The 26,235-nt window shown below is 43.6% G+C and overlaps 1 protein-coding gene across 1 annotated transcript in view; it reads left to right on the forward strand.

Annotated features, from left to right (window-relative positions):
- pde5ab (phosphodiesterase 5A, cGMP-specific, b) overlaps positions 1–26,235 on the forward strand; it is a gene marked incomplete at its 5' end in the record, with an annotated part of 195,044 nt that overhangs the window by 12,763 nt on the left and 156,046 nt on the right. The window contains one exon of the mRNA XM_084320619.1: positions 25,622–26,153. Coding sequence (XP_084176745.1) covers positions 25,622–26,153 — 532 coding nt within the window. The remainder of the gene's footprint in view (positions 1–25,621; positions 26,154–26,235) is intronic.

Here is a 26,235-nt window from a genome sequence, read left to right on the forward strand (position 1 = left end):
ACACTCACTCACACACAGATACGCACATACATACACACACACATGCACATGTGCACACACACATGCACACACACACACACACATTCCAGTGTTTCCCCTACCATTGCCTTGGCAGCCCGCCCCGCCAACGGAACCCCCCGCCCCCCCTGAAAAAATTTGAATAATAAAAACAAATATTATATAAAAAAATATATATATTTATTTAAAAAAAAAATTAAGTTAGCTTTAATGACCGTAACGTTGGCGAGCTAGCTAAATTATATAAAAACGAACTGGATAGTATAAGTTGATATATGAGAACTGGATAGTTCATATAAGCCATTCTCCCTTTCTGTGTGTGCCCGTGTGCCCGTCCCAACTCTGGTCTTTGGAAAGTTTGATATTTACTGAGGATGGCCAGATAATGTTGATATTTAAACTTTACTGCGCGCATCTATGACGACACTGTTGACAGTTGACACCACGTATCCATGGCACGCGCGCCCCGCGACAACACTAGTAGTTCTGGCCTGGGGGGCCTACCACCCCCCCTGAAAGAAATCCTAGGGGAAACACTGCATTTACTCACTCACTCACTCACTCACTCACTCACTCACTCACTCACTCACTCACTCACTCACTCACTCACTCACTCTGCATCGTCTCATGCTTGGCCAGATAACAGTCCCCTCCCGTTGGATCAGAGCAGAGTTTTATTTGCCTGGTTTAAGCCCTAATTTACCTTGGCTAATTGCATGGCTTTTTACAGCTGTGGGTCCTAGAGGCCTCAAAACTAAAGGCTTGGTCAGGTTGATTGATTGATTGATTGAAAACTTTATTAACAGATTGCAGAATGGGTACAATACAGTACAGCTCAATACACACAATTGTTAAGGGGATGCAGACCAGAGAAAGACTTTCGTCTTGTGTTTACATCAGGGTCCCCCATTTTCAATTCATCAGGACATATATAACATACATGACATACAGATAGACAGGGCTGCCGCGGTTACCGCATTATCGCGATATCGCCATCACGTCACGCCCACCGCAGAGTCAAGCTGATTACCGCATCAACGGCTGTTTTTTATTTTATTTTTTATAATAATAATAATAATTATAGTTGTGTATAGCCTATTTTCTTCACGCCATGTGTTCGAAAGTTTCCACTCGCAGTTGCGCAGTTAACATTCTGATTGAACCCCAGAACTTGTTTTGCTGCTACGGAAAGTTTTTCGCTTTGAATCTGCTAAAAACATGGATCTTGTAGTGAAACCCAATCGAAGGGCATTCGGATGCCGTAAATGCTGCCGTTTTGAATCTTTTGATCCCGAAAGAAGACGGAGTGGTCACGGTTAGCGAGGACAGGTCAGTTCTGGTTCTGTTCTGGAGCAGTAGATATGCCATATTGTGTGTGTGTGTGCTGAGCGCAGTTGCTTTAGCTGGTGTTAATTCGCTGGCCACTGGGTTGAACAAACGATTCCATGACGTTCTTATCTGTTATGCAGATAGATAGGACAGTAAATCCATTCCTAGTTGGTTATTGAACCAAGCGTTTGGTTAACGTTAGCTACCGCAAGTCGCGACCAGCAGTTTCAAGAACAGGCTGAACAGCCAGCTGTTTTCAACCAATATTCCTGCTGCAAAGTCATCCTCTTTAATGACAACACTGGAATAAAGATAGACATTTAACGTTAGACTAGAGGCTATAAAGAATAGACTACTACAGAAATAAATGCATTCGAAAAGTTTATTTAGGAACCAATTATTTTAACATTACATAAAAAAAATAAAAAGGTATTGCGGTTACCGCAGAGGTTTGAATGGCTTCACTCATTTGTGCGGTAAGGAAAAAATCAATAACGCGGCAGCCCACATCTATACATTTATGACATACCAGATTTGCAAATACAGTACTGGTTAGAGCCTTAGGCCTGGTCCACATGTACAAACTAAAGGCTTGGTCAGGTTAGAGCCTTAGGCCTGGTCCACATGTACAAACTAAAGGCTTGGTCAGGTTAGAGCCTTAGGCCTGGTCCACATGTACAAACTAAAGGCTTGGTCAGGTTAGAGCCTTAGGCCTGGTCCACATGTAAAGTTGACATGTTCTCTCTGTGTTTGTGTGGGTTTCCTCTTGAGACTCCGGGTTCCTCCCACACCATAAAAGACATCCATGCTAGGTCCATACTCCTGTCATTACCCTCTTGACCAAGGTACTGGTATTAGAACTGGAGTTGGTCTCCGGGTAACAGACAGTGGCAGCCCACTGCTTCTAAATAAAATGCAGAGGAAATATACCTGGTATATGCAAACATGTACTTTAACGGTTAAAACCTCTTAACGTTCGGTGGCCCTTATATGGGCTGTCACTAGGGATGGGTACCGAATCCGGTACCTTTAAGGGTATCGACCGAATCACGTCGGCACTACAGAGTACCGATTCACGTGAGATCCACCGGTGCCACATCTAGGTAAAAAAAACGTGTGATGTGGTGTTGGCTGGTGGGGACCAGAGCATGTGAGCGGCGCAGAGCGGCCGAGAAATCAGCTCTTCGCTCTGGGCGGCTTTAGTTCCGCTCTCATTCGCTCGTGTTGACCCCCCCCCCCCCCCCCACGCCGTTCTACACTCGCTCAGCGCTCACCTTCATTTGCCCATCAAGTGCTCCGCGCTCCACTCAGATATGCCCGCTCAGCAGAAAAAACCGCGTTCAACCCTTCTGATTGGTTGAAAATGGCCTTCATGTTTGAACTACATCGCCACCTATTGCTTTGGCATTGTACTACATGTATATTACATCAGTTTAAACCACTGTGTGTACCCGTGATCGTGTGCACTGAGCGGCTCGGAGCGGAGGACAGCTCTCGCTCCGGCAGGCCTGTACACTGCGATGATATGATCGCAAATTGCCCCCTAATTTGGTCCGTGCGAGTTTAAAATAATATCTGGGGGCAAGCTTGCGAGTGATGATTTCAACCCTTCATTCGCATTTCACTCCTAAATTAATCCATACAAATTGTAGTAAAACATTAGCCTACAACCAGGGCTGTACAGTGCAATATAATGTTGCGGTTGTAATTTCATTAGACAGACCAGCGCGGACCTTTAATAACATGCAATTTAATTGACACGAGCAATGAGCTAACGGTAGCTTCTAACCAAGGTCTCCATTAGGATTATGCTAAGCTAACTAGCGATCTCTGCTAACCCTGGAAAACGGTCAAAGCGGACTCCACAAGACTAGTTCCATTCGTGAGGAAAGGGGGTGGGTTATATTGACAACGCTTGACAACAGAAGTTTAAACATAACTTCATATTTATTGGTTATTCGTTTCTGTATATCATTCAATTCCCATCTCCGTGTGTCTCCATCTCTTCCTGTTTACATTCGAGTGTGACGTCATCACCTACGGCAGCTTAGACGATCAAAACCCGAAGGGTCTCTCTCTCTCTCTCTCTCTCTCTCTCTCTCTCCATTCAATGATTTAAAGTAGCCAAATGTTACACACAGTATAAATACTAACTGGATAGTTGATGATATAAACATTTAATTTCATTATCTGAAATATTCTAAAATCATTAAGTCTGTGTGATTATTATTTTCTCACAGTAGTGTGTGTGTATATATATATATATATGTATAAATATATATATATATATATATATATATATATATATATATATATATATATATATATATAGATATGTGTGTGTGTGTGTTTGGCTAAAGTGGATAGAAAACACAGTACTGTGTAAAAGGCACCCAAGAGTTTTTATATAAATTGTCTTAGATGTAAATATTTTTTTTTATTAGTGTGTCAGTAGACTACTCTTAGTACATTTTCATTAAATTATTTTTAAAGCATCTTCATGGTTTAATAATGCAAACATATGTTGCAGGGACTTATTATAATCATCATATTGGCGTGACTGTATGCATCAAAGGGTTCAATCAAGCATTTTTAAGTGCTTTAGAGGAAATGTCAAAATATCGCGATATCATTTAGAGGCCATATCGCCCAGCCCTACTATAATGGTAAAATAGTTATTTAAAAATGTGCCCCTAAAAAATATTCTTTGCCCCTAAATTTCTCATTTAGGGGCAAGTGTGCCCCTAGTGAAAAAGCTTAGCGTACAGCCCTGTCCGGAGTCACTCTGACCCATTTTAAAACCCACTCCACGCTCACTTCAAAATCCACCCGCTCCACATGCTCTGGTGGTGACATGGTGTTGGTGACATGGTGACGGTGACATGGTGTTGGTGACATGGTGACATGGTGTTGGTGACATGGTGTTGGTGACATGGTGACATGGTGTTGGTGACATGGTGACATGGTGTTGGTGACATGGTGTTGGTGACATGGTGACGGTGACATGGTGTTGGTGACATGGTGACATGGTGTTGGTGACATGGTGTTGGTGACATGGTGACATGGTGTTGGTGACATGGTGTTGGTGACATGGTGACATGGTGTTGGTGACATGGTGTTGGTGACATGGTGTTGGTGACATGGTGTTGGTGACGTGGTGTTGGTGACGTGGTGTTGGTGACATGGTGTTGGTGACGTGGTGACATGGTGTTGGTGACATGGTGTTGGTGACATGGTGTTGGTGACGTGGTGTTGGTGACATGGTGTTGGTGACATGGTGTTGGTGACATGGTGTTGGTGACTAGGGATGCCCCCCGGACCCCGGTTTTAAACGGGAACCGGTACTATATTAGAAAATACCGGAGTATTTATAAGCTCCGACGTCCTCGGTACTGCTATCGATACTCTAGAGAAATTATTATTATTATTATTATTATTATTTAAAAGTTGCGAACGATCTCTCCTCTCTCTGTCTCTGCACGAGAAGCAGCGAGTCATTATTACACACACTCCTCGCGAGTCGCGCTACACATACATACGGGTACTCCTTAATGAAAGCGCTGTCAATAGTATGCAGCTGCAGCACGTCAGACAGCAGCGCTTACAAGCCCCGCACATACAAGCCCCGCACACCTGATGTGCTGCAGCTGGAAGCATCTCAGCGCTGTCTCCGTGCCGACGCGCGCTGCACACAGACACAGACAGCTCTGCATGGACTGAGTCGTGATGGCGGATAGAGCGAAGCGTTCACAAGTGCAACAAAACATTTACCAGTAAGGGTGGCAATACGAGCAATCTATCAAAACATTTGTTTGCAAAACACTATATTAGTGTGCAGAAATGCGCCGTATTCGACTGCCTTGCGCGCAGTGGTCCATCTGCATCCACGTCCACTGCAGCCGGTAAGCCAAGATACGGAGTTTCCTAGGCTAATAACGAATTATTACAAATAGGCTAATAAACAAAATAATTGTTTAGCTACAAATACTACAATCTAAAAACTTTTTATAGATCGTCAAGCTGAGGTCAGCCACCAATGTGTCCCAGGCCAGTGAGCCCACCACACATCTTCCCTCTACCTCCACCACCCAAAGTCCTTTCTCCCTAGCAGCTAGAGGAAAGATGACAGAGGATAGGGTGAACGAGTGTCACAGGGCTGTGACAAAGTTTGTTGTCAAAGGCCTGCACCCGTTCTCTACAGTGGAGTCCAAGGACTTTAGGTAACAACTAATCATTCAGTGTATATCGTTTTTTTTGTATACATAGTTGTCTAACTTGTCTGTTGTTGTTATAAGTTATTATTGAAGCAGCTATTCCCACCACTCCACACACATTTACAATAATTCAATCATTTCTAATCTTTACTGTAGGGAGATGACCAATGCTCTCAACTGCAAATATAAAAATCATAAAAAAATTATCAAAAAGAACCGATAAGAGTATCGATAAAGTACCGAACCGTTAAGCAGTATCGATAGGAGTAGTAGTATCGATAAAATCCTAACGATACCCATCCCTATTGGTGACGTGGTGACATGGTGTTGGTGACATGGTGTTGGTGACATGGTGTTGGTGACGTGGTGTTGGTGACATGGTGTTGGTGACATGGTGTTGGTGACATGGTGATGGTGACGGTGACATGGTGTTGGTGACATGGTGTTGGTGACATGGTGTTGGTGACATGGTTACATGGTGTTGGTGACATGGTGTTGGTGACATGGTGACATGGTGTTGGTGACATGGTGTTGGTGACATGGTGTTGGTGACATGGTGACATGGTAGGGCTGGGCGATATGACGATATTATATAAATATCGGGTACAGTTCATTAACGATACACTTTTTCAACGTATCGTGGATATCGTGATGTTTTGCCCAAGAGGATTGTGTCGCGTCAATCTGTCCACACGTTACTCGTTCATATCTCAGCCTGTGCTGAGATATGCCCATTCCGCGGTCTGTTAATAAAGTTTTCAATCAGACAGATGTATGGAAAGGCTTTTATTATAACATTCGTTGTAGTAAAATCATTATGCCTCATTTAGTCATCCTGTGAAGCACTGGTCTCCTACTCGACGGCCGCGGGGAGCTAACGTTAGTAGCTTTGTTGATGTTCAGCACACGGGACATTCAGGAAGTCAAAAACTAATAACGCTTGCCGATTGGTGCTAAGAACAGCAGGGCGGGTGCAAGCGGTGTGACGTCATTGGCAGACTCGACTGTCAATCAAAATGATTATGTTTCCGTCAGAATGAATGAATGAAAACTGTATTAAAAGGTTGCAGAATGGGTACAATACAGTACAGGAGGATGAAGACCAGAAAAAGACTTTCGGCTTTTTTACATAAGGGTCCTCCATTTTCAATTCATCAAAACATTTAGAGACATACATATATACAGTAGTTTCATAAAAAAATTTAAATGCTATTTATTGATTGATTGATTTAAAACTTTAACATATTGCAGAATGGGTACAGTACAGCTCAATACATACAATTGTTAAGGGGATGCAGACCAGAGAAAGACTTTAGTCTTGTTTACATCAGGGTCCCCCATTTTCAATTCATCATATTTCATATCTAAATCATATAATAGCTCATATGCAATATATAATCTAATAATCTAAATCTAATATAAAAATGCTAAATGCATGGGTATTTTATTTTGTCTTTAATGTTAGCTTGCAAACTCAAATACTGTCTTGGTAAGCCTCATAATGAATTGTTTGGGGTAAAAAAGAAAAACATCGTGATGTGTATCGTGTATCGCCGAAAGGTCAGAAAATATCGTGATATCATATTTAGGCCATATCGCCCAGCCCTATGACATGGTGTTGGTGACATGGTGTTGGTGACATGGTGTTGGTGACATGGTGTTGGTGACATGGTGTTGGTGACATGGTGTTGGTGACATGGTGACATGGTGTTGGTGACATGGTGACATGGTGTTGGTGACATGGTGTTGGTGACATGGTGACATGGTGTTGGTGACATGGTGTTGGTGACATGGTGTTGGTGACATGGTGTTGGTGACATGGTGACATGGTGTTGGTGACATGGTGTTGGTGACATGGTGTTGGTGACATGGTGACATGGTGTTGGTGACATGGTGTTGGTGACGTGGTGTTGGTGACGTGGTGTTGGTGATGTGGTGTTGGTGACATGGTGTTGGTGACATGGTGACATGGTGTTCGTGACGTGGTGACATGGTGTTGGTGACGTGGTGTTGGTGACATGGTGACATGGTGTTGGTGACATGGTGACATGGTGTTGGTGACATGGTGTTGGTGACATGGTGTTGGTGACATGGTGTTGGTGACATGGTGTTGGTGACATGGTGACATGGTGTTGGTGACATGGTGTTGGTGACATGGTGTTGGTGACATGGTGTTGGTGACATGGTGTTGGTGACATGGTGACATGGTGTTGGTGACATGGTGTTGGTGACATGGTGTTGGTGACATGGTGACGGTGACATGGTGTTGGTGACATGGTGACATGGTGTTGGTGACATGGTGACATGGTGTTGGTGACATGGTGACATGGTGTTGGTGACATGGTGTTGGTGACATGGTGACATGGTGTTGGTGACATGGTGTTGGTGACATGGTGACATGGTGTTGGTGACATGGTGTTGGTGACATGGTGTTGGTGACGTGGTGTTGGTGACGTGGTGTTGGTGACGTGGTGTTGGTGACATGGTGTTGGTGACGTGGTGTTGGTGACATGGTGTTGGTGACATGGTGACATGGTGTTGGTGACATGGTGACATGGTGTTGGTGACGTGGTGTTGGTGACATGGTGTTGGTGACATGGTGTTGGTGACGTGGTGTTGGTGACATGGTGTTGGTGACATGGTGTTGGTGACATGGTGACATGGTGTTGGTGACATGGTGACATGGTGTTGGTGACATGGTGTTGGTGACATGGTGACATGGTGTTGGTGACGTGGTGTTGGTGACGTGGTGTTGGTGACATGGTGTTGGTGACGTGGTGTTGGTGACATGGTGTTGGTGACATGGTGTTGGTGACGTGGTGTTGGTGACGTGGTGTTGGTGACGTGGTGTTGGTGACATGGTGTTGGTGACGTGGTGTTGGTGACATGGTGGTGGTGACATGGTGTTGGCAGGGCTCGAGACTAACGATGTCCCGTCGTCCCGGGGACGATCAAATATTGATTTGGGACGAACAGAAATCTTTTTTGGGACGCAAACGGGACGGCCAGGATTTTATTTTCTTCACAGGAAATGTCAATTAGCCGACTGTCGGTGCGCGCATATATATATATGAATTATTCTACGTTAATAAAACATACCTGGTGATCAACTACAGTTTGCTGTAAACATTATGATATGTGTGTAGTGTTCTGATAACGACAGCTGCAGCGGGAGCTGGCTCATGCTGGATTTGCGAATAGCATGCAGCTGCAGAGCCGCAGAGCCAGGGGCGCTTTCAGGTCCGGTTACAGGCCCGCTCAACAGCGCCCCCCACACAATGGCTGAATTGCCAATGGCTGAATTGGAGTATTGCACTGTGCAATACTCCAATTCAGCCATTGGCAATTTAGCCGTTGGGTTGGGGGCGTATGTTGAGCAGGCCTGTGACCGGACCTGAAAGCGCCCCTGGCTCTGCGGCTCTGCAGCTGCATACTATTGGGATTAGTTGGGAACAGCAGCACAGAGTCTCGACTCGGGACTTATTTTATTTTATTTTAGCAGCAGTTATCAATATCGACCAGGAGGACAGCACGATCTAAGGGACATGTTTCATTACTAGTCAAGTGTCATTATTTTAGTTATCAAAGGTGGAATCTCTGGACGCAATGACATTATATAGTTTAAAGCTAAACTACGTTTTTCTTTCTTGTTAGGAGAGGGATAACTTATTCAGTTAGATTTGATTTGATCTTTATTTATCTCTAACATTTTCAACCATAAACACACACATTTGTAATGACAAAAAAAACTAAAACGAAATAAAATACAAATACATTTAAATATATTTTCCTATGGAAGGAATAATCAACATGGCTCCAATTGGTTGACTATAACAGCACCGTGACCAAATATCCCTATACTAGCACCTTGTTAAACACTTTTTTTATATATATACAGGGCTGTACACTGCGATGATATCGTCGCGAATTGCCCCTTTAATTGGCCGTTGCGATTGGTAAATATTATCTGGGGGCGGGCTTGCGAGTAGTGCTTTCAAGCCTTGCATTCGCATTTCACTCCTAAATTATCCAAGTCGTGTGATCACGTCACTCACGCGAGCTGAGCAGTGAGCACTCAGCAGGTATGATCAGCGGGAACAATCGACTGAGCACTCACTCTGATAGACTGGCTGACTGTCTGATTTAGCTATGAAGAAAAGTAAAGTTAGTATTGCTTCATATTTTCGACGCGTTCGACCTCCTATAGTGAGCCGAACTGAACTGACTCAGACACACGGAGAGAGCTGCGGCGTCTGCTGCTCCTCCTCCCTCCCGCACCCGTGGCTGTTGTAAACACTAGTCTCTACTAGTGGGACACTGGGACCTCGGTGAGCCTGCCAGCCGGCTAGCTACTGATAGCTATCAACAAATGCTCCAGTAAGTCTAGTAGTGCATGATAGCTCGCGTTAGCTTACTGTTCAAAACGAAACGTCCCATTAAACTAAATAGTTCAGATAGCTCCTGATATCAATGTCTTATAACTAGGGATGACCCCCGGACCCCGGTTTTAAACGGGAACCGGTACTATATTAGAAAATACCGGAGTATTTATAAGCTCCGACGTCATCGGTACTGCTATCGATACTCTAGAGAAATTATTATTATTATTTAAAAGTTGCCAACGATCTCTCCTTTCTCTGTCTCTGCACGAGAAGCGAGCCGCAGCGAGTCATCATTATTACACACACTCCTCGCGAGTCGCTACACATACGGGTACTCCTTAGTGTTCCTCCTTAGTGCTGTCCCGAGATGCTTCCACCTGCAGAACCCCAGATCCCCGCAGGCTGAGGATCCGCAGGCTGAGGATCCTCAGCCTGCGGGGATCTGGGGTTCTGCAGGTGGATAGTATTGGCTGTCCCCGACGCCCGTGCTGAAGGCAGCGCGCTGCACACAGACAGCTTTGCCTCTGCATGCACTCAGTCGTGATGGCGGATAGAGCGAACTGCGAAGCGTTCTAAAGTATGGATATATAATACAACGCACGTTGCCACAAGTGCAACAAAACATTTGCCAGTAAGGGTGGCAATACGAGCAATCTATCAAAACATGTTGGCAAAACAAGATATTAGTGTGCAGAAATGCGCCGTATTTGACTGCGCGCACTGTTCCATCTGCATCCACGTCCACTGCAGCCGATAAGCCAATATACGGAGTTTCCTAGGCTAATAACGAATTATTACAAATAGGCTAATAAACAAAATAATTGTTTAGCTACAAATACTACAATCTAAAAACTTTTTATAGATCGTCAAGCTGAGGCGTCAGCCACCAATGTGTCCCAGGCCAGTGAGCCCAGGGCCACCACACATCCTCCCTACCTCCACCACCCAAAGTCCCTTCTCCCTAGCAGCTAGGAAGGATGACAGAGGATAGGGTGAACGAGTGTCACAGGGCTGTGACCCAGTTTGTTGTCAAAGGCCTGCACCCCTTCTCTACAGTGGAGTCCAAGGGCTTTAGGTAACAACTAATCATTCAGTGTATATCGTTTTTTTTGTATACATAGTTGTCTAACTTGTCTGTTGTTGTTGTTGTTGTTGTTGTTATAAGTTATTATTGAAGCAGCTATTCCCACCACTCCACACAAATTTACAATAATTCAATCATTTCTAATATTTACTGTAGGGAGATGACCAATGCTCTCAACTGCAAATATACCCCTCCCTGCAGGAATGTCCTCAGTAACACACTGATTCCTGCCTGGTATAATGTTGAAAAGGCCAATGTTATCACAGAGCTTAAAGATGTGCCAAAGTTAGCCTTTACATCGGATGGGTGGACCAGCTTAACTCAGGACCACTACTACTAAATAAAATAGAAAGTCCCAAAATAGTTAATTTATCTGACTGCTTGTATTAATTGATAAAAAAAAGTAGCCATGTGCAGTAATATAGTTATATAAAAGAATAATAAAGCAATGTCGATTCTGTTCTTAATAATTTTTTTGCTAAATCAAAAAGAACCGATAAGAGTATCGATAAAGTACCGAACCGTTAAGCAGTATCGATAAGAGTAGTAGTATCGATAAAATCCTAACGATACCCATCCCTACTTATAACACTGAGTCGATGCGTATTCGAGCTGAGGGCACGCTGAATATAGTCAATAGGGTCCAGCTGCAGCTCCGGGGAATCCTGGCCGTAGCTGGAGGCTACTCGAGTACACAGACAGTGGAGCTGGTTGCATATAGCGAGCATTTAGACTTGTTGCGTGGTGGCGATGTCTCGCAGATAATACAACTACAAGTATGATTATATAATATATTTTATTAAAAAGAAATTATATAAAATAAATTTTTTAATTTTTTTTTAAATCAAAAACAATCGATATAAATAATGGTAAAATTGGTATTTAAAAATGTGCCCCTAAAAAATATTTTTTGTCCCTAAATTTCTCATTTAGGGGCAAGTGTGCCCCTAGTGAAAAAGCTTAGCGTACAGCCCTGATATATATATATTTATTTATTTTTAATCATAATTATTCTTGTGAAATCTTTCCACCTGGGAGCCTTTTGACTAAATCAATTTATTCTCCCCTTCTCTGAATGGTGTTTCTTATGGCAATAACAACTATAGACGACAAAACCAAAGTAAAGAAACAACATTTGATTTTTGGGACGGTTACATTCACTTTGGGACGGTTAAGATTGTATTTCGGGACGGTTCTGGGACGGTGGTAAAAAAAAGTTAGTCTGGAGCCCTGGGTGTTGGTGACATGGTGTTGGTGACATGGTGTTGGTGACATGGTGTTGGTGACATGGTGACGTGGTGACATGGTGTTGGTGACGTGGTGACATGGTGTTGGTGACGTGGTGTTGGTGACATGGTGTTGGTGACATGGTGTTGGTGACATGGTGTTGGTGACATGGTGTTGGTGACGTGGTGACATGGTGTTGGTGACGTGGTGTTGGTGACATGGTGACATGGTGTTGGTGACATGGTGACATGGTGTTGGTGACGTGGTGACATGGTGACATGGTGTTGGTGACATGGTGTTGGTGACATGGTGTTGGTGACGTGGTGTTGGTGACATGGTGACATGGTGTTGGTGACATGGTGGTGGTGACATAATGTTGGTGACATGGTGACATGGTGTTGGTGACATGGTGTTGGTGACGTGGTGTTGGTGACATGGTGACATGGTGTTGGTGACATGGTAACATGGTGTTGGTGACATGGTGACATGGTGTTGGTGACATGGTGACATGGTGTTGGTGACATGGTGTTGGTGACATGGTGACATGGTGTTGGTGACATGGTGTTCGTGACATGGTGTTGGTGACGTGGTGTTGGTGACATGGTGTTGGTGACATGGTGTTGGTGACATGGTGACATGGTGTTGGTGACATGGTGTTGGTGACATGGTGTTGGTGACGTGGTGTTGGTGACATGGTGACATGGTGTTGGTGACATGGTGTTCGTGACGTGGTGACATGGTGTTGGTGACGTGGTGTTGGTGACATGGTGACATGGTGTTGGTAACATGGTGTTGGTGACATGGTGACATGGTGTTGGTGACATGGTGTTGGTGACATGGTGTTGGTGACATGGTGTTGGTGACGTGGTGTTGGTGACGTGGTGTTGGTGACATGGTGTTGGTGACATGGTGTTGGTGACATGGTGTTGGTGACATGGTGTTGGTGACATGGTGACATGGTGTTGGTGACATGGTGTTGGTGACATGGTGACATGGTGTTGGTGACGTGGTGTTGGTGACATGGTGACATGGTGTTGGTGACATGGTGACATGGTGTTGGTGACATGGTGACATGGTGTTGGTGACATGGTGTTGGTGACATGGTGTTGGTGACATGGTGTTGGTGACATGGTGTTGGTGACGTGGTGTTGGTGACATGGTGACATGGTGTTGGTGACGTGGTGTTGGTGACATGGTGTTGGTGACATGGTGTTCGTGACGTGGTGACATGGTGTTGGTGACGTGGTGTTGGTGACATGGTGTCGGTGACGTGGTGACATGGTGTTGGTGACATGGTGACATGGTGTTGGTGACATGGTGTTGGTGACATGGTGTTGGTGACATGGTGTTGGTGACGTGGTGTTGGTGACATGGTGTTGGTGACATGGTGACATGGTGTTGGTGACATGGTGACATGGTGTTGGTGACATGGTGTTGGTGACATGGTGTTGGTGACATGGTGTTGGTGACATGGTGTTGGTGACGTGGTGTTGGTGACGTGGTGTTGGTGACATGGTGTTGGTGACATGGTGTTGGTGACATGGTGTTGGTGACATGGTGACATGGTGTTGGTGACATGGTGTTGGTGACATGGTGTTGGTGACGTGGTGTTGGTGACATGGTGACATGGTGTTGGTGACATGGTGACATGGTGTTGGTGACATGGTGACATGGTGTTGGTGACATGGTGACATGGTGTTGGTGACATGGTGTTGGTGACATGGTGTTGGTGACATGGTGTTGGTGACATGGTGTTGGTGACGTGGTGTTGGTGACATGGTGTTGGTGACATGGTGTTGGTGACATGGTGACATGGTGTTGGTGACATGGTGTTGGTGACGTGGTGTTGGTGACATGGTGTTGGTGACATGGTGACGTGGTGTTGGTGACATGGTGACATGGTGTTGGTGACGTGGTGTTGGTGACATGGTGTTGGTGACATGGTGTTGGTGACATGGTGTTGGTGTAGGGCTGGGCGATATGGCCTAAATATGATATCACGATATTTTCTGACCTTTCGGCGATACACGATACGCATCACGATGTTTTTCTTTTTTTCCCCAAAATTCATTATGAGGCTTACCAAGACAGTATTTGAGTTTGCAAGCTAACATTAAAGACAAAATAAAATACCCATGCATTTAGCATTTTTATATTATATATTAGATTTAGATTATTGGATTATTAGATTATATATTGCATATATTTAGCAATGAGATATTATATGATTTAGATATGAAATATGATGAATTGAAAATGGGGGACCCTGATGTAAACAAGACGAAAGTCTTTCTCTGGTCTGCATCCTCCAGTCCGCTGTTGACTGTTGTTGTATTGAGCTGTACTGTATTGTACCCATGCTGCAATCTTTTAATAACGTTCTCATTCATTCAGTCGGCAAACAGAATCATTTTGATTGACAGTCGCGTCTGCCAATTACGTCACATCGCTTGCACCCGCCCTGCTGTTCTTAGCACCAATCGGAAAGCGCGTATTTATTTTTTACTTCCGCCATGGAGAGCTCAATGACAATAACAATGGCAGCTCGCCGCGGCCGACGTTTAGCTTTTAGCTCCGCAGAAGGACTAAACGACTGGAGGCATAATGATTTTACTGCAACGGATGTTATAATAAAAGCCTTTCCATACATCTGTCTGATTGAAAACTTTATTAACAGACCGCAGAATGGGCACAACTGAGTCAGCACGGGCTGAGATATGAACGAGCTTGCTATATCTAGGTCGACCTCGGTCGGCACTATGTAAATACGCTGATGTTATTGAAAGTGTAACTATATAGAGACCTCTGAACAGGTCCTGCATTATTATTATTATAACGTTAATGCCACAAAACGAATGCCTTTGTTATCATAAGTAGTCACTTTTGATGCAGTAGTGTGTGTGGGGCGGCGCTGTTCAAAAGTGTCAACGTGTGGACCAGATTGACGCGACACAAGCCTCTTGGGCAAAACATCACGATATCCACGATACGTTTAAAAAGTGTATCGTTAATGAACTGTACCCGATATTTATATAATATCGTCATATCGCCCAGCCCTATGTTGGTGACATGGTAACATGGTGTTGGCTGGTGGTGATAATGTTGACTGGGTAATTTCAGGGTCAAAAGAAGATGTGAGAGGAACTCCACCTTATAGCGCCACAAGACCGCTAATAAGACAGATTGAGTTCAAGTTGCTGGTAACCTTGGTGGTAATTGGCATCATGGGATGATTAGACAATATGGTGGCTGATTTGAAAACCTCTCCATAATCACATCAAATGAATCTCACACACACACACACACACACACACACACACACACACACACACACACACACACACACACACACACACACACACACACACACACACACAATTACATGCTAAATGCTTTATTTATGTCCACGTAAATACAAAGTACATTAAGGTCATAAACACTAACAGTGCAATTAGCTCATTGGGAGTCATTCAATTACGTTTGTGACTGTGCAGCACCCATCATACACATACAATTATTGACACAGATGATGTTTCAAATGTGGGTTAACAGATACAATAGCATTTCCATAAAACTATATCTACTGTATGGGTACACTCACTCACTCACTCACTCACTCACTCACTCACTCACTCACTCACTCACTCACTCACTCACTCACTCACACACATGCACACGCAAAAGAGAGTAAACGTACATTAAAACCAGGAAGTGTTGGCGAGTTTCACTGGGATGTTCTGTCCATAGACAAGCAACTGGTTCCACCGTGTGACGTTTGTTCACCGTGTTTGGGGCGCTTGACAAAGTGCCGTGTGAAAGCTAATCACACCAAATGAAAAATGCAACAATGTTGCAACTTCACCCCCGAATTGCACAGAGTCTACCGAACTATAGGTGTGAGAATGCCCCTTAAAGCCCAACTTGCAGGTTAAACCCTACTCTTCAATTATGGGTAGTTTACATCATTGGTATCTAATAATTTTTTTTTTTTTTTTTACATTTGACGCCGGAAATGCCACTCAGAAAGGGGTAAAAAGGTCCACGCGCGAATCAAAAAAGCTTATCAGAGCTATCAGGGCCATGACGTCATGTCGGGTATCTTTCCCCTACTTCTGATCCACTAGAAGGAGTTTTGACGAGTGCAGAAAGCTATTTCCTTGATCCTAATGGACGCCTTACAAGACGCAAATGGGTTTAATCGTCGGGAGACTTTAATGGACCAGCTACAACTGGTTGAAACAAGGTAGTTATAATGTTTTTAATGTCGTAAAAAAAGAACTACATTTACCACTAGGCAGCCTGTTGTTCAGTACAGCAGCGCTACTGGTCTGTGGGCTGTCGCCTTATCCCCGGGTCATAGTATCAAGCTGGCTATATGGCTCTGGCTAACGTTACCCCGCTAACGTTAGCATTATGTCTACTGTCGTGCATGTAAAAGAGTTTTGGGAACGAGTAAAATGTGTAGGTCCTCTTCTCAGACCTGTGAAGCAAGCTATGCGCCCCGGCATGTTGATACGATAGTAGCCCCTTTAGCTGCACTCGGTGCATCAGTGACGATAGCTATGAGCTAACTAACGCTACAAGCTCAAACACCTTATAACTACTACTATTGTCGTGTCCATAAGTTCCTTGGCAGAATACTTGTGATGACAAAGGTATACAAAGAGGAGAGAACCATTTTAAATCGGGTGATGTTATGAGTTTCGGCTACCAAGCTAAGCTAAGCTACGTTAGCTAACTTAGCTAGCTTCTAGGGGCGACAGTGGCTCAGGAGGTAGAGCAGTCGTCTGGCAATCCGGAGGTTCCCGGTTCGATTCCAGCTCCTCCCGGGCAGCGTGTCGATGTGTCCTTGAGCAAGACACTTAACCCCTAATTGCTCCCGATGAGCAGGTTGGCACCTTGCATGGTTGCCTCCGCCGTCGGTGTGTGAATGTGTGAGTGAATGGGTCAAATGTGAGTAACAAATTGTAAAGCGCTTTGGATAAAAGCGCTATATAAAAAAGCAGCCATTTACCATTCTAACGGTGTATACACTATGTACAACGACACAATGATTTTCATTAGTACAAATATGGTAACATGGTTGTGGCTTTTACAAATAGTGGTTAGCTTTAGAGATGGATGGCTATGATCACGGAGCAATAGTGTTGTTAGGTGAAACAGATACATTTTCATTCATTACTCCTCGGCTAGTAGTAGCAAGGCTCTCTGCCTGCCACTAGCTGTGTGTGACTCTCAGCCGCAGCGCCCCCTGGTGAGCCCCCTGGTGCCCTGCACCTGCCGTGACGACATCATTTCGATTACACACGCACGTTATGAACCATTGATTAAAATATCCACGTGCGTGGTGATGATTGTGTTGGGCAGACAAAATGTTTGATTAAAAACTCAAAAACTGGGTCAATGTCAATATATTTTTTTCTTCTTCATGAAAGTCACTGTTGGCCTAGTTCACATTGTTTATTGAACAAAAATACAACCTGCAAGTTGGCCTTTAAAGGAAAACTCCAAAATTTTGGGAAATTAGCTTATTTAACATCTTCCCTGGAGTTAGACAAGAAGATACATACCTTTTTTGTCTCTCTGCATGCATTAGGCTTAGGGAACGCCCGCACCGTTCGCGTAGCTTAGCTTCATCACTGGAAGTGGGTCAGACCTTTACCCTGAAGTTCCCTACAGTCCCCTAATACACTCCAAATACAACTCCAAAACGTTCCTGTAAACATGTTGTGACCTGTGTATTTACCATGTGGAGAAATAAAAAATAATTGAATTTGACATTTACGTTTTCTAAGCAAATATACTCTGATTTTTTTTTCCCAAACCACTCCTCTCTGGGCTCAGTGATTTCACGTCACCAGTGCTACTTTCTAACGTGAGGCCAGTGTTTGTTTACATTTTCATTTCATTCAAAGGATCCGAACCGCTTGAAGTTTATGGATACCTACCATGACTGTGTGGATTCACTCGCCCAAACCCTGTAGCCGTGCATCGCAGTCATGAAAGGGGCTAACTAGGTTGATAGTCCAGCAACGTTGTGACTGTTCTATTCATCAATCTCACAATATTCGCTAACGTTAGACATATATGGAATACAGCCTTCCATCTAAAAACATAAATGAAAACGTACCACAGTCATGGTATCCATAAACTTCAATCGGTTCGGATCCTTTGAATGAAATGAAAATGTAAACAAACACTGGCCTCACGTTAGAAAGTAGCACTGGTGACGTGAAATCACTGAGCCCAGAGAGGAGTGGTTCGGCAAAAAATAGTTCCGAGTATATTTGCTTAGAAAACGTAAATGTCGAATTGAATAATTTTTTATTTCTCCACGTGGTAAATACACAGGTCACAACATGTTTACAGGAACGTTTTGGAGTTGTATTTGGAGTGTATTTCGTGACTGTAGGGAACTTCAGGGTAAAGGTCTGACCCACTTCCAGTGATGAAGCTAAGCTACGCTAACGGTGCGGGCGTTCCCTAAGCCTAATGCATGCAGAGAGACAAAAAAGGTATGTATCTTCTTGTCTAACTCCAGGGAAGATGTTAAATAAGCTAATTTCCCAAAATGTTGGAGTTTTCCTTTAAGGCCCCCACATAGTTGGGCGTACTGTGAGCGGACCAGACTCTGCGCGGCATGTCCGCAGTCGGTTTCACAGTCGAGCGTACCACCGCGTACCAATTTCCTACATTTCTTGTGCCAGTTTACTACATTTCCCACAATCCTTGCGCGCTATTTACACTTTCTGTCACGGCGTCGTCCACCGATGTCAAAATAAAGAGTCTACTGTAGGTTATCTCCGTCTCCAAGATTTCTAAATAAAACTGGCAGTTTTACACACTTCATTTAGAAAAGCCATTCAAACAAAATTTAGCGTCATCTACCTGCCAAAGTTTTACCGGACCAATCCATCCTACCCATTTAACCATGATCCTGTCCTACTCTCTCTTGGCACGGAGTGAGTGTTCAGAGTAAAATGCAGGTCAGTGTCACATTTAATGCAGGTCGATGTCAACCAACACGCCGAGCAGCCTTTTGTGTGACACCAAGTGAGCGGCACGGACGCCTTTGCGGTTAGAAAATTGGAGCTTCGCGCTTTGAGTCCGCTTTGAGTCCGCTTTGAGTACGTCGTGCGGACCTCTGCAGAGTCCGTTCCACGTACGTTCCACCCGACTATGTGGGGGCCTTTAGTGTCTAGTGTGTTGAGGATTCTCTGCAACTCTTTATAGCCAGAATTCTGTACCCCATTGGCACTGACACTTAACCCCTAACCGCTCCCGATGAGCAGGTCGCCGCCTCGCCTGGCTGCCACCGCGGTCGGTGTGTGAATGTGTGAGTGAACGGGTGAATGTGAGGCACAAGTCGTTGCTTTGGATAAAAGCTGCTATATAAATGCAGTCCATTTACCACTTACTTACCAGCAGGCTGTCTCCTTCGATTCCTGAGACGAGGAGACGGGACAGAGAGGGAGGAATGTGATACGTATGTCTGAGGGCGAGATGTGTGAGAGTGTGAGGGTGTAGAGATGTATGTGAGAGGGGAAGAGATGTGTGTAGTACTGAGAATATAATACAACACACACGCACATACGCACGCACATACGCACGCACACGCACACAATGAAAGCAATTCCTCACTCAGATATACACAGTGTCTATATACTTGCCCTGAGCGACGTTGTGAATGTGATTATATTCTCTCATACGCCTGGCTGGCACCTCATAATTCAACACCCACAGTCTCTCTCTCTCAGAGCTGTGAACCCCTGGCCTCCCCGCTGTACCACACCATCACTCAAGCCACTAACAGTCCATGTACAACATGGACGTGATGTTAGGGCTAGGGCTAGGCCATATGGCTGAAATATTACACCCCGGCATTCTTCTCACGCTTTGTAATATTTGATCGTGTTTAGTTTTCCAGTACAAACTACATATGATTTTTTTTTTTTTTTTTTTACATGTTTCTATCTTGTAATACAATTGCCATGTGCTGTTTCATTATATTTTCGTAACCTTTATATTTTATACACAACAGTATGTATTTATTATATATAATAATAATAATAATAATAATAATAATAATAATAATAATAATAATAATAATAATAATAATAATAATAATAATAATAATAATAATAATAATAATAATAATAATAATAATAATAATAATAATAAACTTTATTTGTATAGCACCCTTTTCTTTTTCTTTTTTTTGGCATTTTTACAGATTTTCTTGGTCACGCAGGACCGACAGAGGAGAGGGCGAACGGGAGGATACTGTAGGTGGGGAGGACATGCGACAAATAATGTCGGGTGCTGGGATCGAACCCGGGTCGGCCGCGTAGGTGCGCGAGGCACTATGGTATGCGCCACGAGGGCGCCCCGTATAGCACCTTTCATACAAAAATTGCAGCTCAAAGTGCTTCACAGCAGAAAAAACAGGCATAAAATAAGCACATAAGGCCTAACAAAAATAATGGTTGGTTTCAGGTTGCCGACCGACCCTGCCGATTTAGGTGCGACCCAATATATTTTATGAGTTTAAAAAAAAAAAATTATATTAAAAAAAAAAAAAAAAAAAAAAAAAAAATCCTTTTTTTTTTTTTTTTTTTTTCTTTTTAGAATAAAGTTTCATAGAAATCTTAGTCAAACATTTAGTATTATGGATATTAAACATGCTGGCAGAGTACATGCATCCATGTTGTTGTGAACATTTTAATTAAATAAAGAAATTCCCTATCCATAGTCGCCGTGGGAAAGAATAAAATAAAAAAATAAAATAAAATAAATTCCCTACCTACCCATGGCCAAACTGACAACCAACCTGAAACCAACTATTATTTTTGTTAGGCCTATGCAGACAAGTGCAGACATATAAAATCACAGTTTTTCACATTAGGATCTAACATCCCAATAGGCCACCTTGTTTATGGTGTCATGGCAATATTATCATGTCATTATATATCTGTGTTGAAATACATATTCTATCATACATATTCGACTAGTTTAATATAGGTCAACTAGCACAGCTTAGACACTAGGAGACACTAGTCTGACTGTCTCTTTAACAACGACCAAGGTTGGGGAGAGATGACATTTGGCCTATCTTTTTCAGTCCTAGTGTGAGCCATAGCAAGGCTATTTCCCTCTCCAGTTAAGACATAACAAAGGCTATTGAGCCAATCTTGTTATTCATTCCCAGTGGGCATATTTTGTTTACCTTTTCTGTCATATCTGGATGTCTAATGTACGTCATTTCAATTATGTATTTAATCGTACGTCTGACCAGGGTTCTGTCTCACTTCCTGGTCAGACGCTTGTGTACACTTTGGTCTCTGATTAGTAACTGAGCACTTTCACTGTGATCACAATGAATAAATCTATGTTCGTTTTTTATAACTCGACTCAGAATTACTCGGCTCATCGTTTGTTCTCTTAGAGTAATTTCCACAACAATGGTTTGATTCAGTTTTAAAAATAGACAATAATAAAAAAGAGTCAAATAGAGCAACAGTGCAGTGCACTAAAGTTGTCTTTGCCTTTCCTGTTTGGTATCCACAGTTTAGAACCTGACAGTCTTCCCTCCTGTTTGATACCCACTTTGACCCTTGCCTTATATTAGGGGTCTGGAAATGTCTTGATTCGAAGATGCATCGCGATGCGGACGTGGACGGTTCTGCATCGATGCAGTGACAGAACATAATCGATTATTAAAATAAATAAAAAACTCTCTTGCTAGCTTTTATGTTCTTTTACAATGTAGCGCTTTGGGATTTGCTCCACAACTATAAAGCGCCCTACAAATCAAATATATTATTATTATTATTATTATTATTATTATTATTATTATTATTATTATTATTATTATTATTATTATTATTATTATTATTATTATTATTATTATTATTATTATTATTATTATTATTATTATTATTATTATTAAAGCTAACTAGTGCTCTGGTCATGCATCCACTCAACTCATAGAAAATACAGCATCAGGCTATTCTAAAAGTATTGATACTAATACTAATAAAAAGAGTATTGAACCATTTTTAACAGCTGGGTATCGAGCAAGACATTTATTTTGACATTCTGATTTAAGAACTTTCTAAATAAAAGTTAATTTATCTGACTTGTATTAATTGATGAAAAAGTAGCCATGTGCAGTAATATATATTATACAATTGAGGATGTAATATATTATTGAGCTGCATCGAGATGCATCGTAGAATCGAATCGTAATCTAATCGTGAGGCCAGTGAAGATTCACAGCTCTACCTTATATCGCATGGATTCAGGATGGTGTACCTTTATTCTCTGTGAACCTCCCAGCTCTAAATGATGCCAAACCAGGGAGTTTTCAAACCTTTATTTATTCTTAAAAAGACAATCGAGGTACGGCGGCTACGTGGCGTAGTGGGCAAGGCGCTCGCCACGAATGCAGAGACGCTGGGATCGCATGTTCGATCCCAGCGCTCCACATTGCTTTCAGTTTAGCTGGTCGTCCGTACTAATACACATTGGCCGTATTAGGGGGTGGGAAACTGATGGGTGGGGATCGGGCGTTGTGGACAGCGACTCCTACAGGTCGGTTGGTGCGCCTGCGCAGTAGAATCAGGAAGTGTCGGGGGCAGCGTGAGCCTCCCACGCGTTACTCCTCGCCACTGAGAGATCGAGCTGCGCAGGTGAAAAGATGCGACTGCTGTTACCTCAAGTACCGGAGGGGACTTGTGCTATGTATGACTTAGTCCACATTGCAGTCGGCTTGTGGGAGGCAAGAAACAGCGTTCGTGACAGGGGAGGGTTGAATTGGATGATACGAAATTGGGATGGGAGAAAATATAGAAAAATGGGAGAAAAAGTGGATAAAAAAAAAGACAATTGAGGTCACCCTAATTTTCAATGTCATCGAGACTTTACAGAATTAATTTTACAATATAATAATAATAAATATTAATAACTATCTATATAGCACTTTTCACACAGCAATTTGTATAAATGAACATAGGCATAAAATCAGCACACAATTGACAGAATAAAAAACAATGCATAAATTGCAGACATAAGAATAGGTATAAAAGACAATAAAAGTAGTGCAATGTAGAAAGTTCCGACATAAGAATAGACATAAAATAAGTACAATAAGTACAGTGTTGCTCGAAGGCATGTGAACCCCCCCAGAACAGCCAGTCCTCCAAACACCCCACACATCAATCCCCACCACATCCCCATCCAAGACCCCCCCCCCATGACCGAAGGAAAACACAAACAGCCCGCGCGCCACTCACACCGTCATGTACAGAGACGGGAATGCCACCCCCCTAGTTGCCAAGTCTGGAGTCATTTCCCTGGATTCTCTGTGACTTAATCCACTGCTTGTGGCAGAGCACCCTGCCAGGGGGCTGCATATCCAATGACGAGCCCTGAAATAAACACTAAAACCTACTTTGGGAGCACCGTGTGGAGTAGGTCTCAGGCATTTATTCCAGGGCTTGTGCCGACTGGGGGTGTGGCCCCATTGACTTTGCATTAGTTGTGTGAAACTAACTGTCCGGAGCTGCCGTTGTGTATCCCAGTGTTGAATAACAGCATAGACAGTGCTAAGAAACGACTCTACTGGTCGGTAAGTAGGGAATAGGGCTAGGGGTGAAAATGTCTGAACTTACCCTTTAAAAGAACACGCCAACATTTTGGGAAATTAGCTTACCATCTTCTCCAGAGTCTGAGAGACGAGAAGATACAGTAGATACCAGTTTCCTCTCTGTGCGTTCAGTGCTGGTTAGCCTAGGTATTGTTCAACTAACAACTCTCCCGAAGGCTAACCGGCACTGTCCGCTTCCATTCATTGTGCTAAGCTAGGCTAACATGCAGCCAGATAGCTTTCTACTGAACGCACAGAGAGGAAACTGGTATCTATCTTCTTGTCTCTCTCTGGAGAAGACGGTAAGCTAATTTCCCAAAATGTTGGCGTGTTCCTTTAAGGCAACGGTTCAATATTGGGTGCAGTGTTTCTGAGGTCATCTGTAGAGGTGCCTTAGATACTATTGTTGTTACCTTGTATATATATATATATATGTGTGTGTTTCATTACATGTATATACATTCATACCAATTATTCGCCTGTTCTATTCTCCATCCATCTATCATCCATTGCAACACTATATTATCACCGACATCCAAGTTGGGGGATCCCCTTTGAACAGCCCATCTGAGGTTTCTCTCCTCCACATCACCTGTGGTGCTCTTTTCCTATTGCTAGGTTTTTAGTGAGTTGTTTTTGATCTTTTGTGATGTTTCTTCTTGATTTGTACAAGAAGACTTGTACAGCCCATGAGGGCTATTCCATGTGATCTCGGGCTATACAAATACATTTGATTACATTTTTGATCTGTTGTTGTATCAATTTGGGAAATACATTTGCGGTGGGCTGCTTGACATTGTGGTTGGCTGCCCCGCCGTGTATATGTGTGGAGAAACACTGCAGTGATGTCATATTGTGATGATGTCATTACTAGGCTCTGCTTAACGTGTGCATTAAAAAAGCCTAAAACACTGTTCTTCGAATCTATAGACAAAAGAGAAAATGGACTGCCTTTAATATTTTGTATTTAAGGGACACTTCACTCAAAAGACAATGCTGATTTATTTTGCACATAATCTCACACACACCATCCAAAACATTCAAAACAGTTTTGCACACATTTATTTAGTTTGACAGTTGTTGAGAGTAAATGGGTTTGAATATGGCCACCGATGATGTCATCTGGGGCGCTGAATCCTTGTGTTGTGTTAATTACAGCACCAGGAAATGATAAGGTAGCAGTGCCTATAAGATGTGGTATTGCTACGTTACATCATTTCATTGAACTGTAATTATCACAACACAAGGAAGTGCCCCTTTAACTATTTGAATCAGAATATCAGTATGTATATTGCAGTATCAGTTGAAGTGGATCATTGTCTTTTAAATCGGTCCAAATAAGTGTGTTGTTACGGCTATAAATCTAAATCAGATCAAATACAATTTATTTGTAAAGCCCGAAATCACAAGGTAATGCCCCCATGGCCTGGACAAGTCTTCTTTAAACAAGTCGAGAAGAAATATCACAATAAATCAAGAACAAAAAACCACCATCAAATCCAAATATGCAACACTCCCAGACTTTCCCCAACGAAGATATTGGAACGACTCGCAAAGAAAAAAGCACCACAGGCGATTTGAAGGAGAGAAACCTCAGATGGGCTGTTCAAAGGGTCAAAGGTACATAGGAAATGTTTTGAAAAGCTATAACCCTGAAGTGTTCTTTAAGATAAATAACGCTGCCTTGCTCGTTAACATCCCGCCGTCTCTGTGTCCACAGGGAGATGGTGAATGCTTGGTTCGCTGAGCGCGTCCACTCCATCCAGCCCTCCGCCTCCAGGGAGACGCCCTCGCCGCAGCGCGCCCTCCAGCCGCAGTCCTCCGACCTCTGCCCCCCGGCCGCCAGCGCTGCCACCTGCACCATCCTCCCCCCCGTCCTCGGCCTCTCCAACAGCCGCTGCCCCTCCCCGGCCTCCGGCCCCGGCACCCCCACACGCAAGATCTCGGCGTCGGAGTTCGACCGCCCCCTCAGGCCCATCGTGGTCAAAGACTCGGAGGGCTCGCTGACGTTCCTGAGCGACGCCGACCGCCAGCCCGTGCCCTTCCTCCGGGCCCAGGCGATGGGCGAGGGCGGTGTCGTGGGAGGGGGCAGCGGCGGGATGATGCGGAGCGGCAGCGAGGGCGACCGCTGCGCCCGCCTCCTGGAGCTGGTGAAGGACGTGTCCAGCCACCTGGACGTGACGGCGCTCTGCCACAAGATCTTCCTGCACATCAACGAGCTGATCGCTGCAGACCGCTACTCCCTGTTCCTGGTGGGTGTGTGTGTGTGTGTGTGTGTGTGTGTGTGTGTGTGTGTGTGTGTGTGTGTGTGTGTTGTGTGTGTTGTGTGTGTTG

The sequence above is a fragment of the Notolepis coatsorum genome (genome assembly GCF_963971535.1).
Source record: "Notolepis coatsorum genome assembly, chromosome: 1".
Classification (NCBI taxonomy): domain Eukaryota; kingdom Metazoa; phylum Chordata; class Actinopteri; order Aulopiformes; family Paralepididae; genus Notolepis; species Notolepis coatsorum.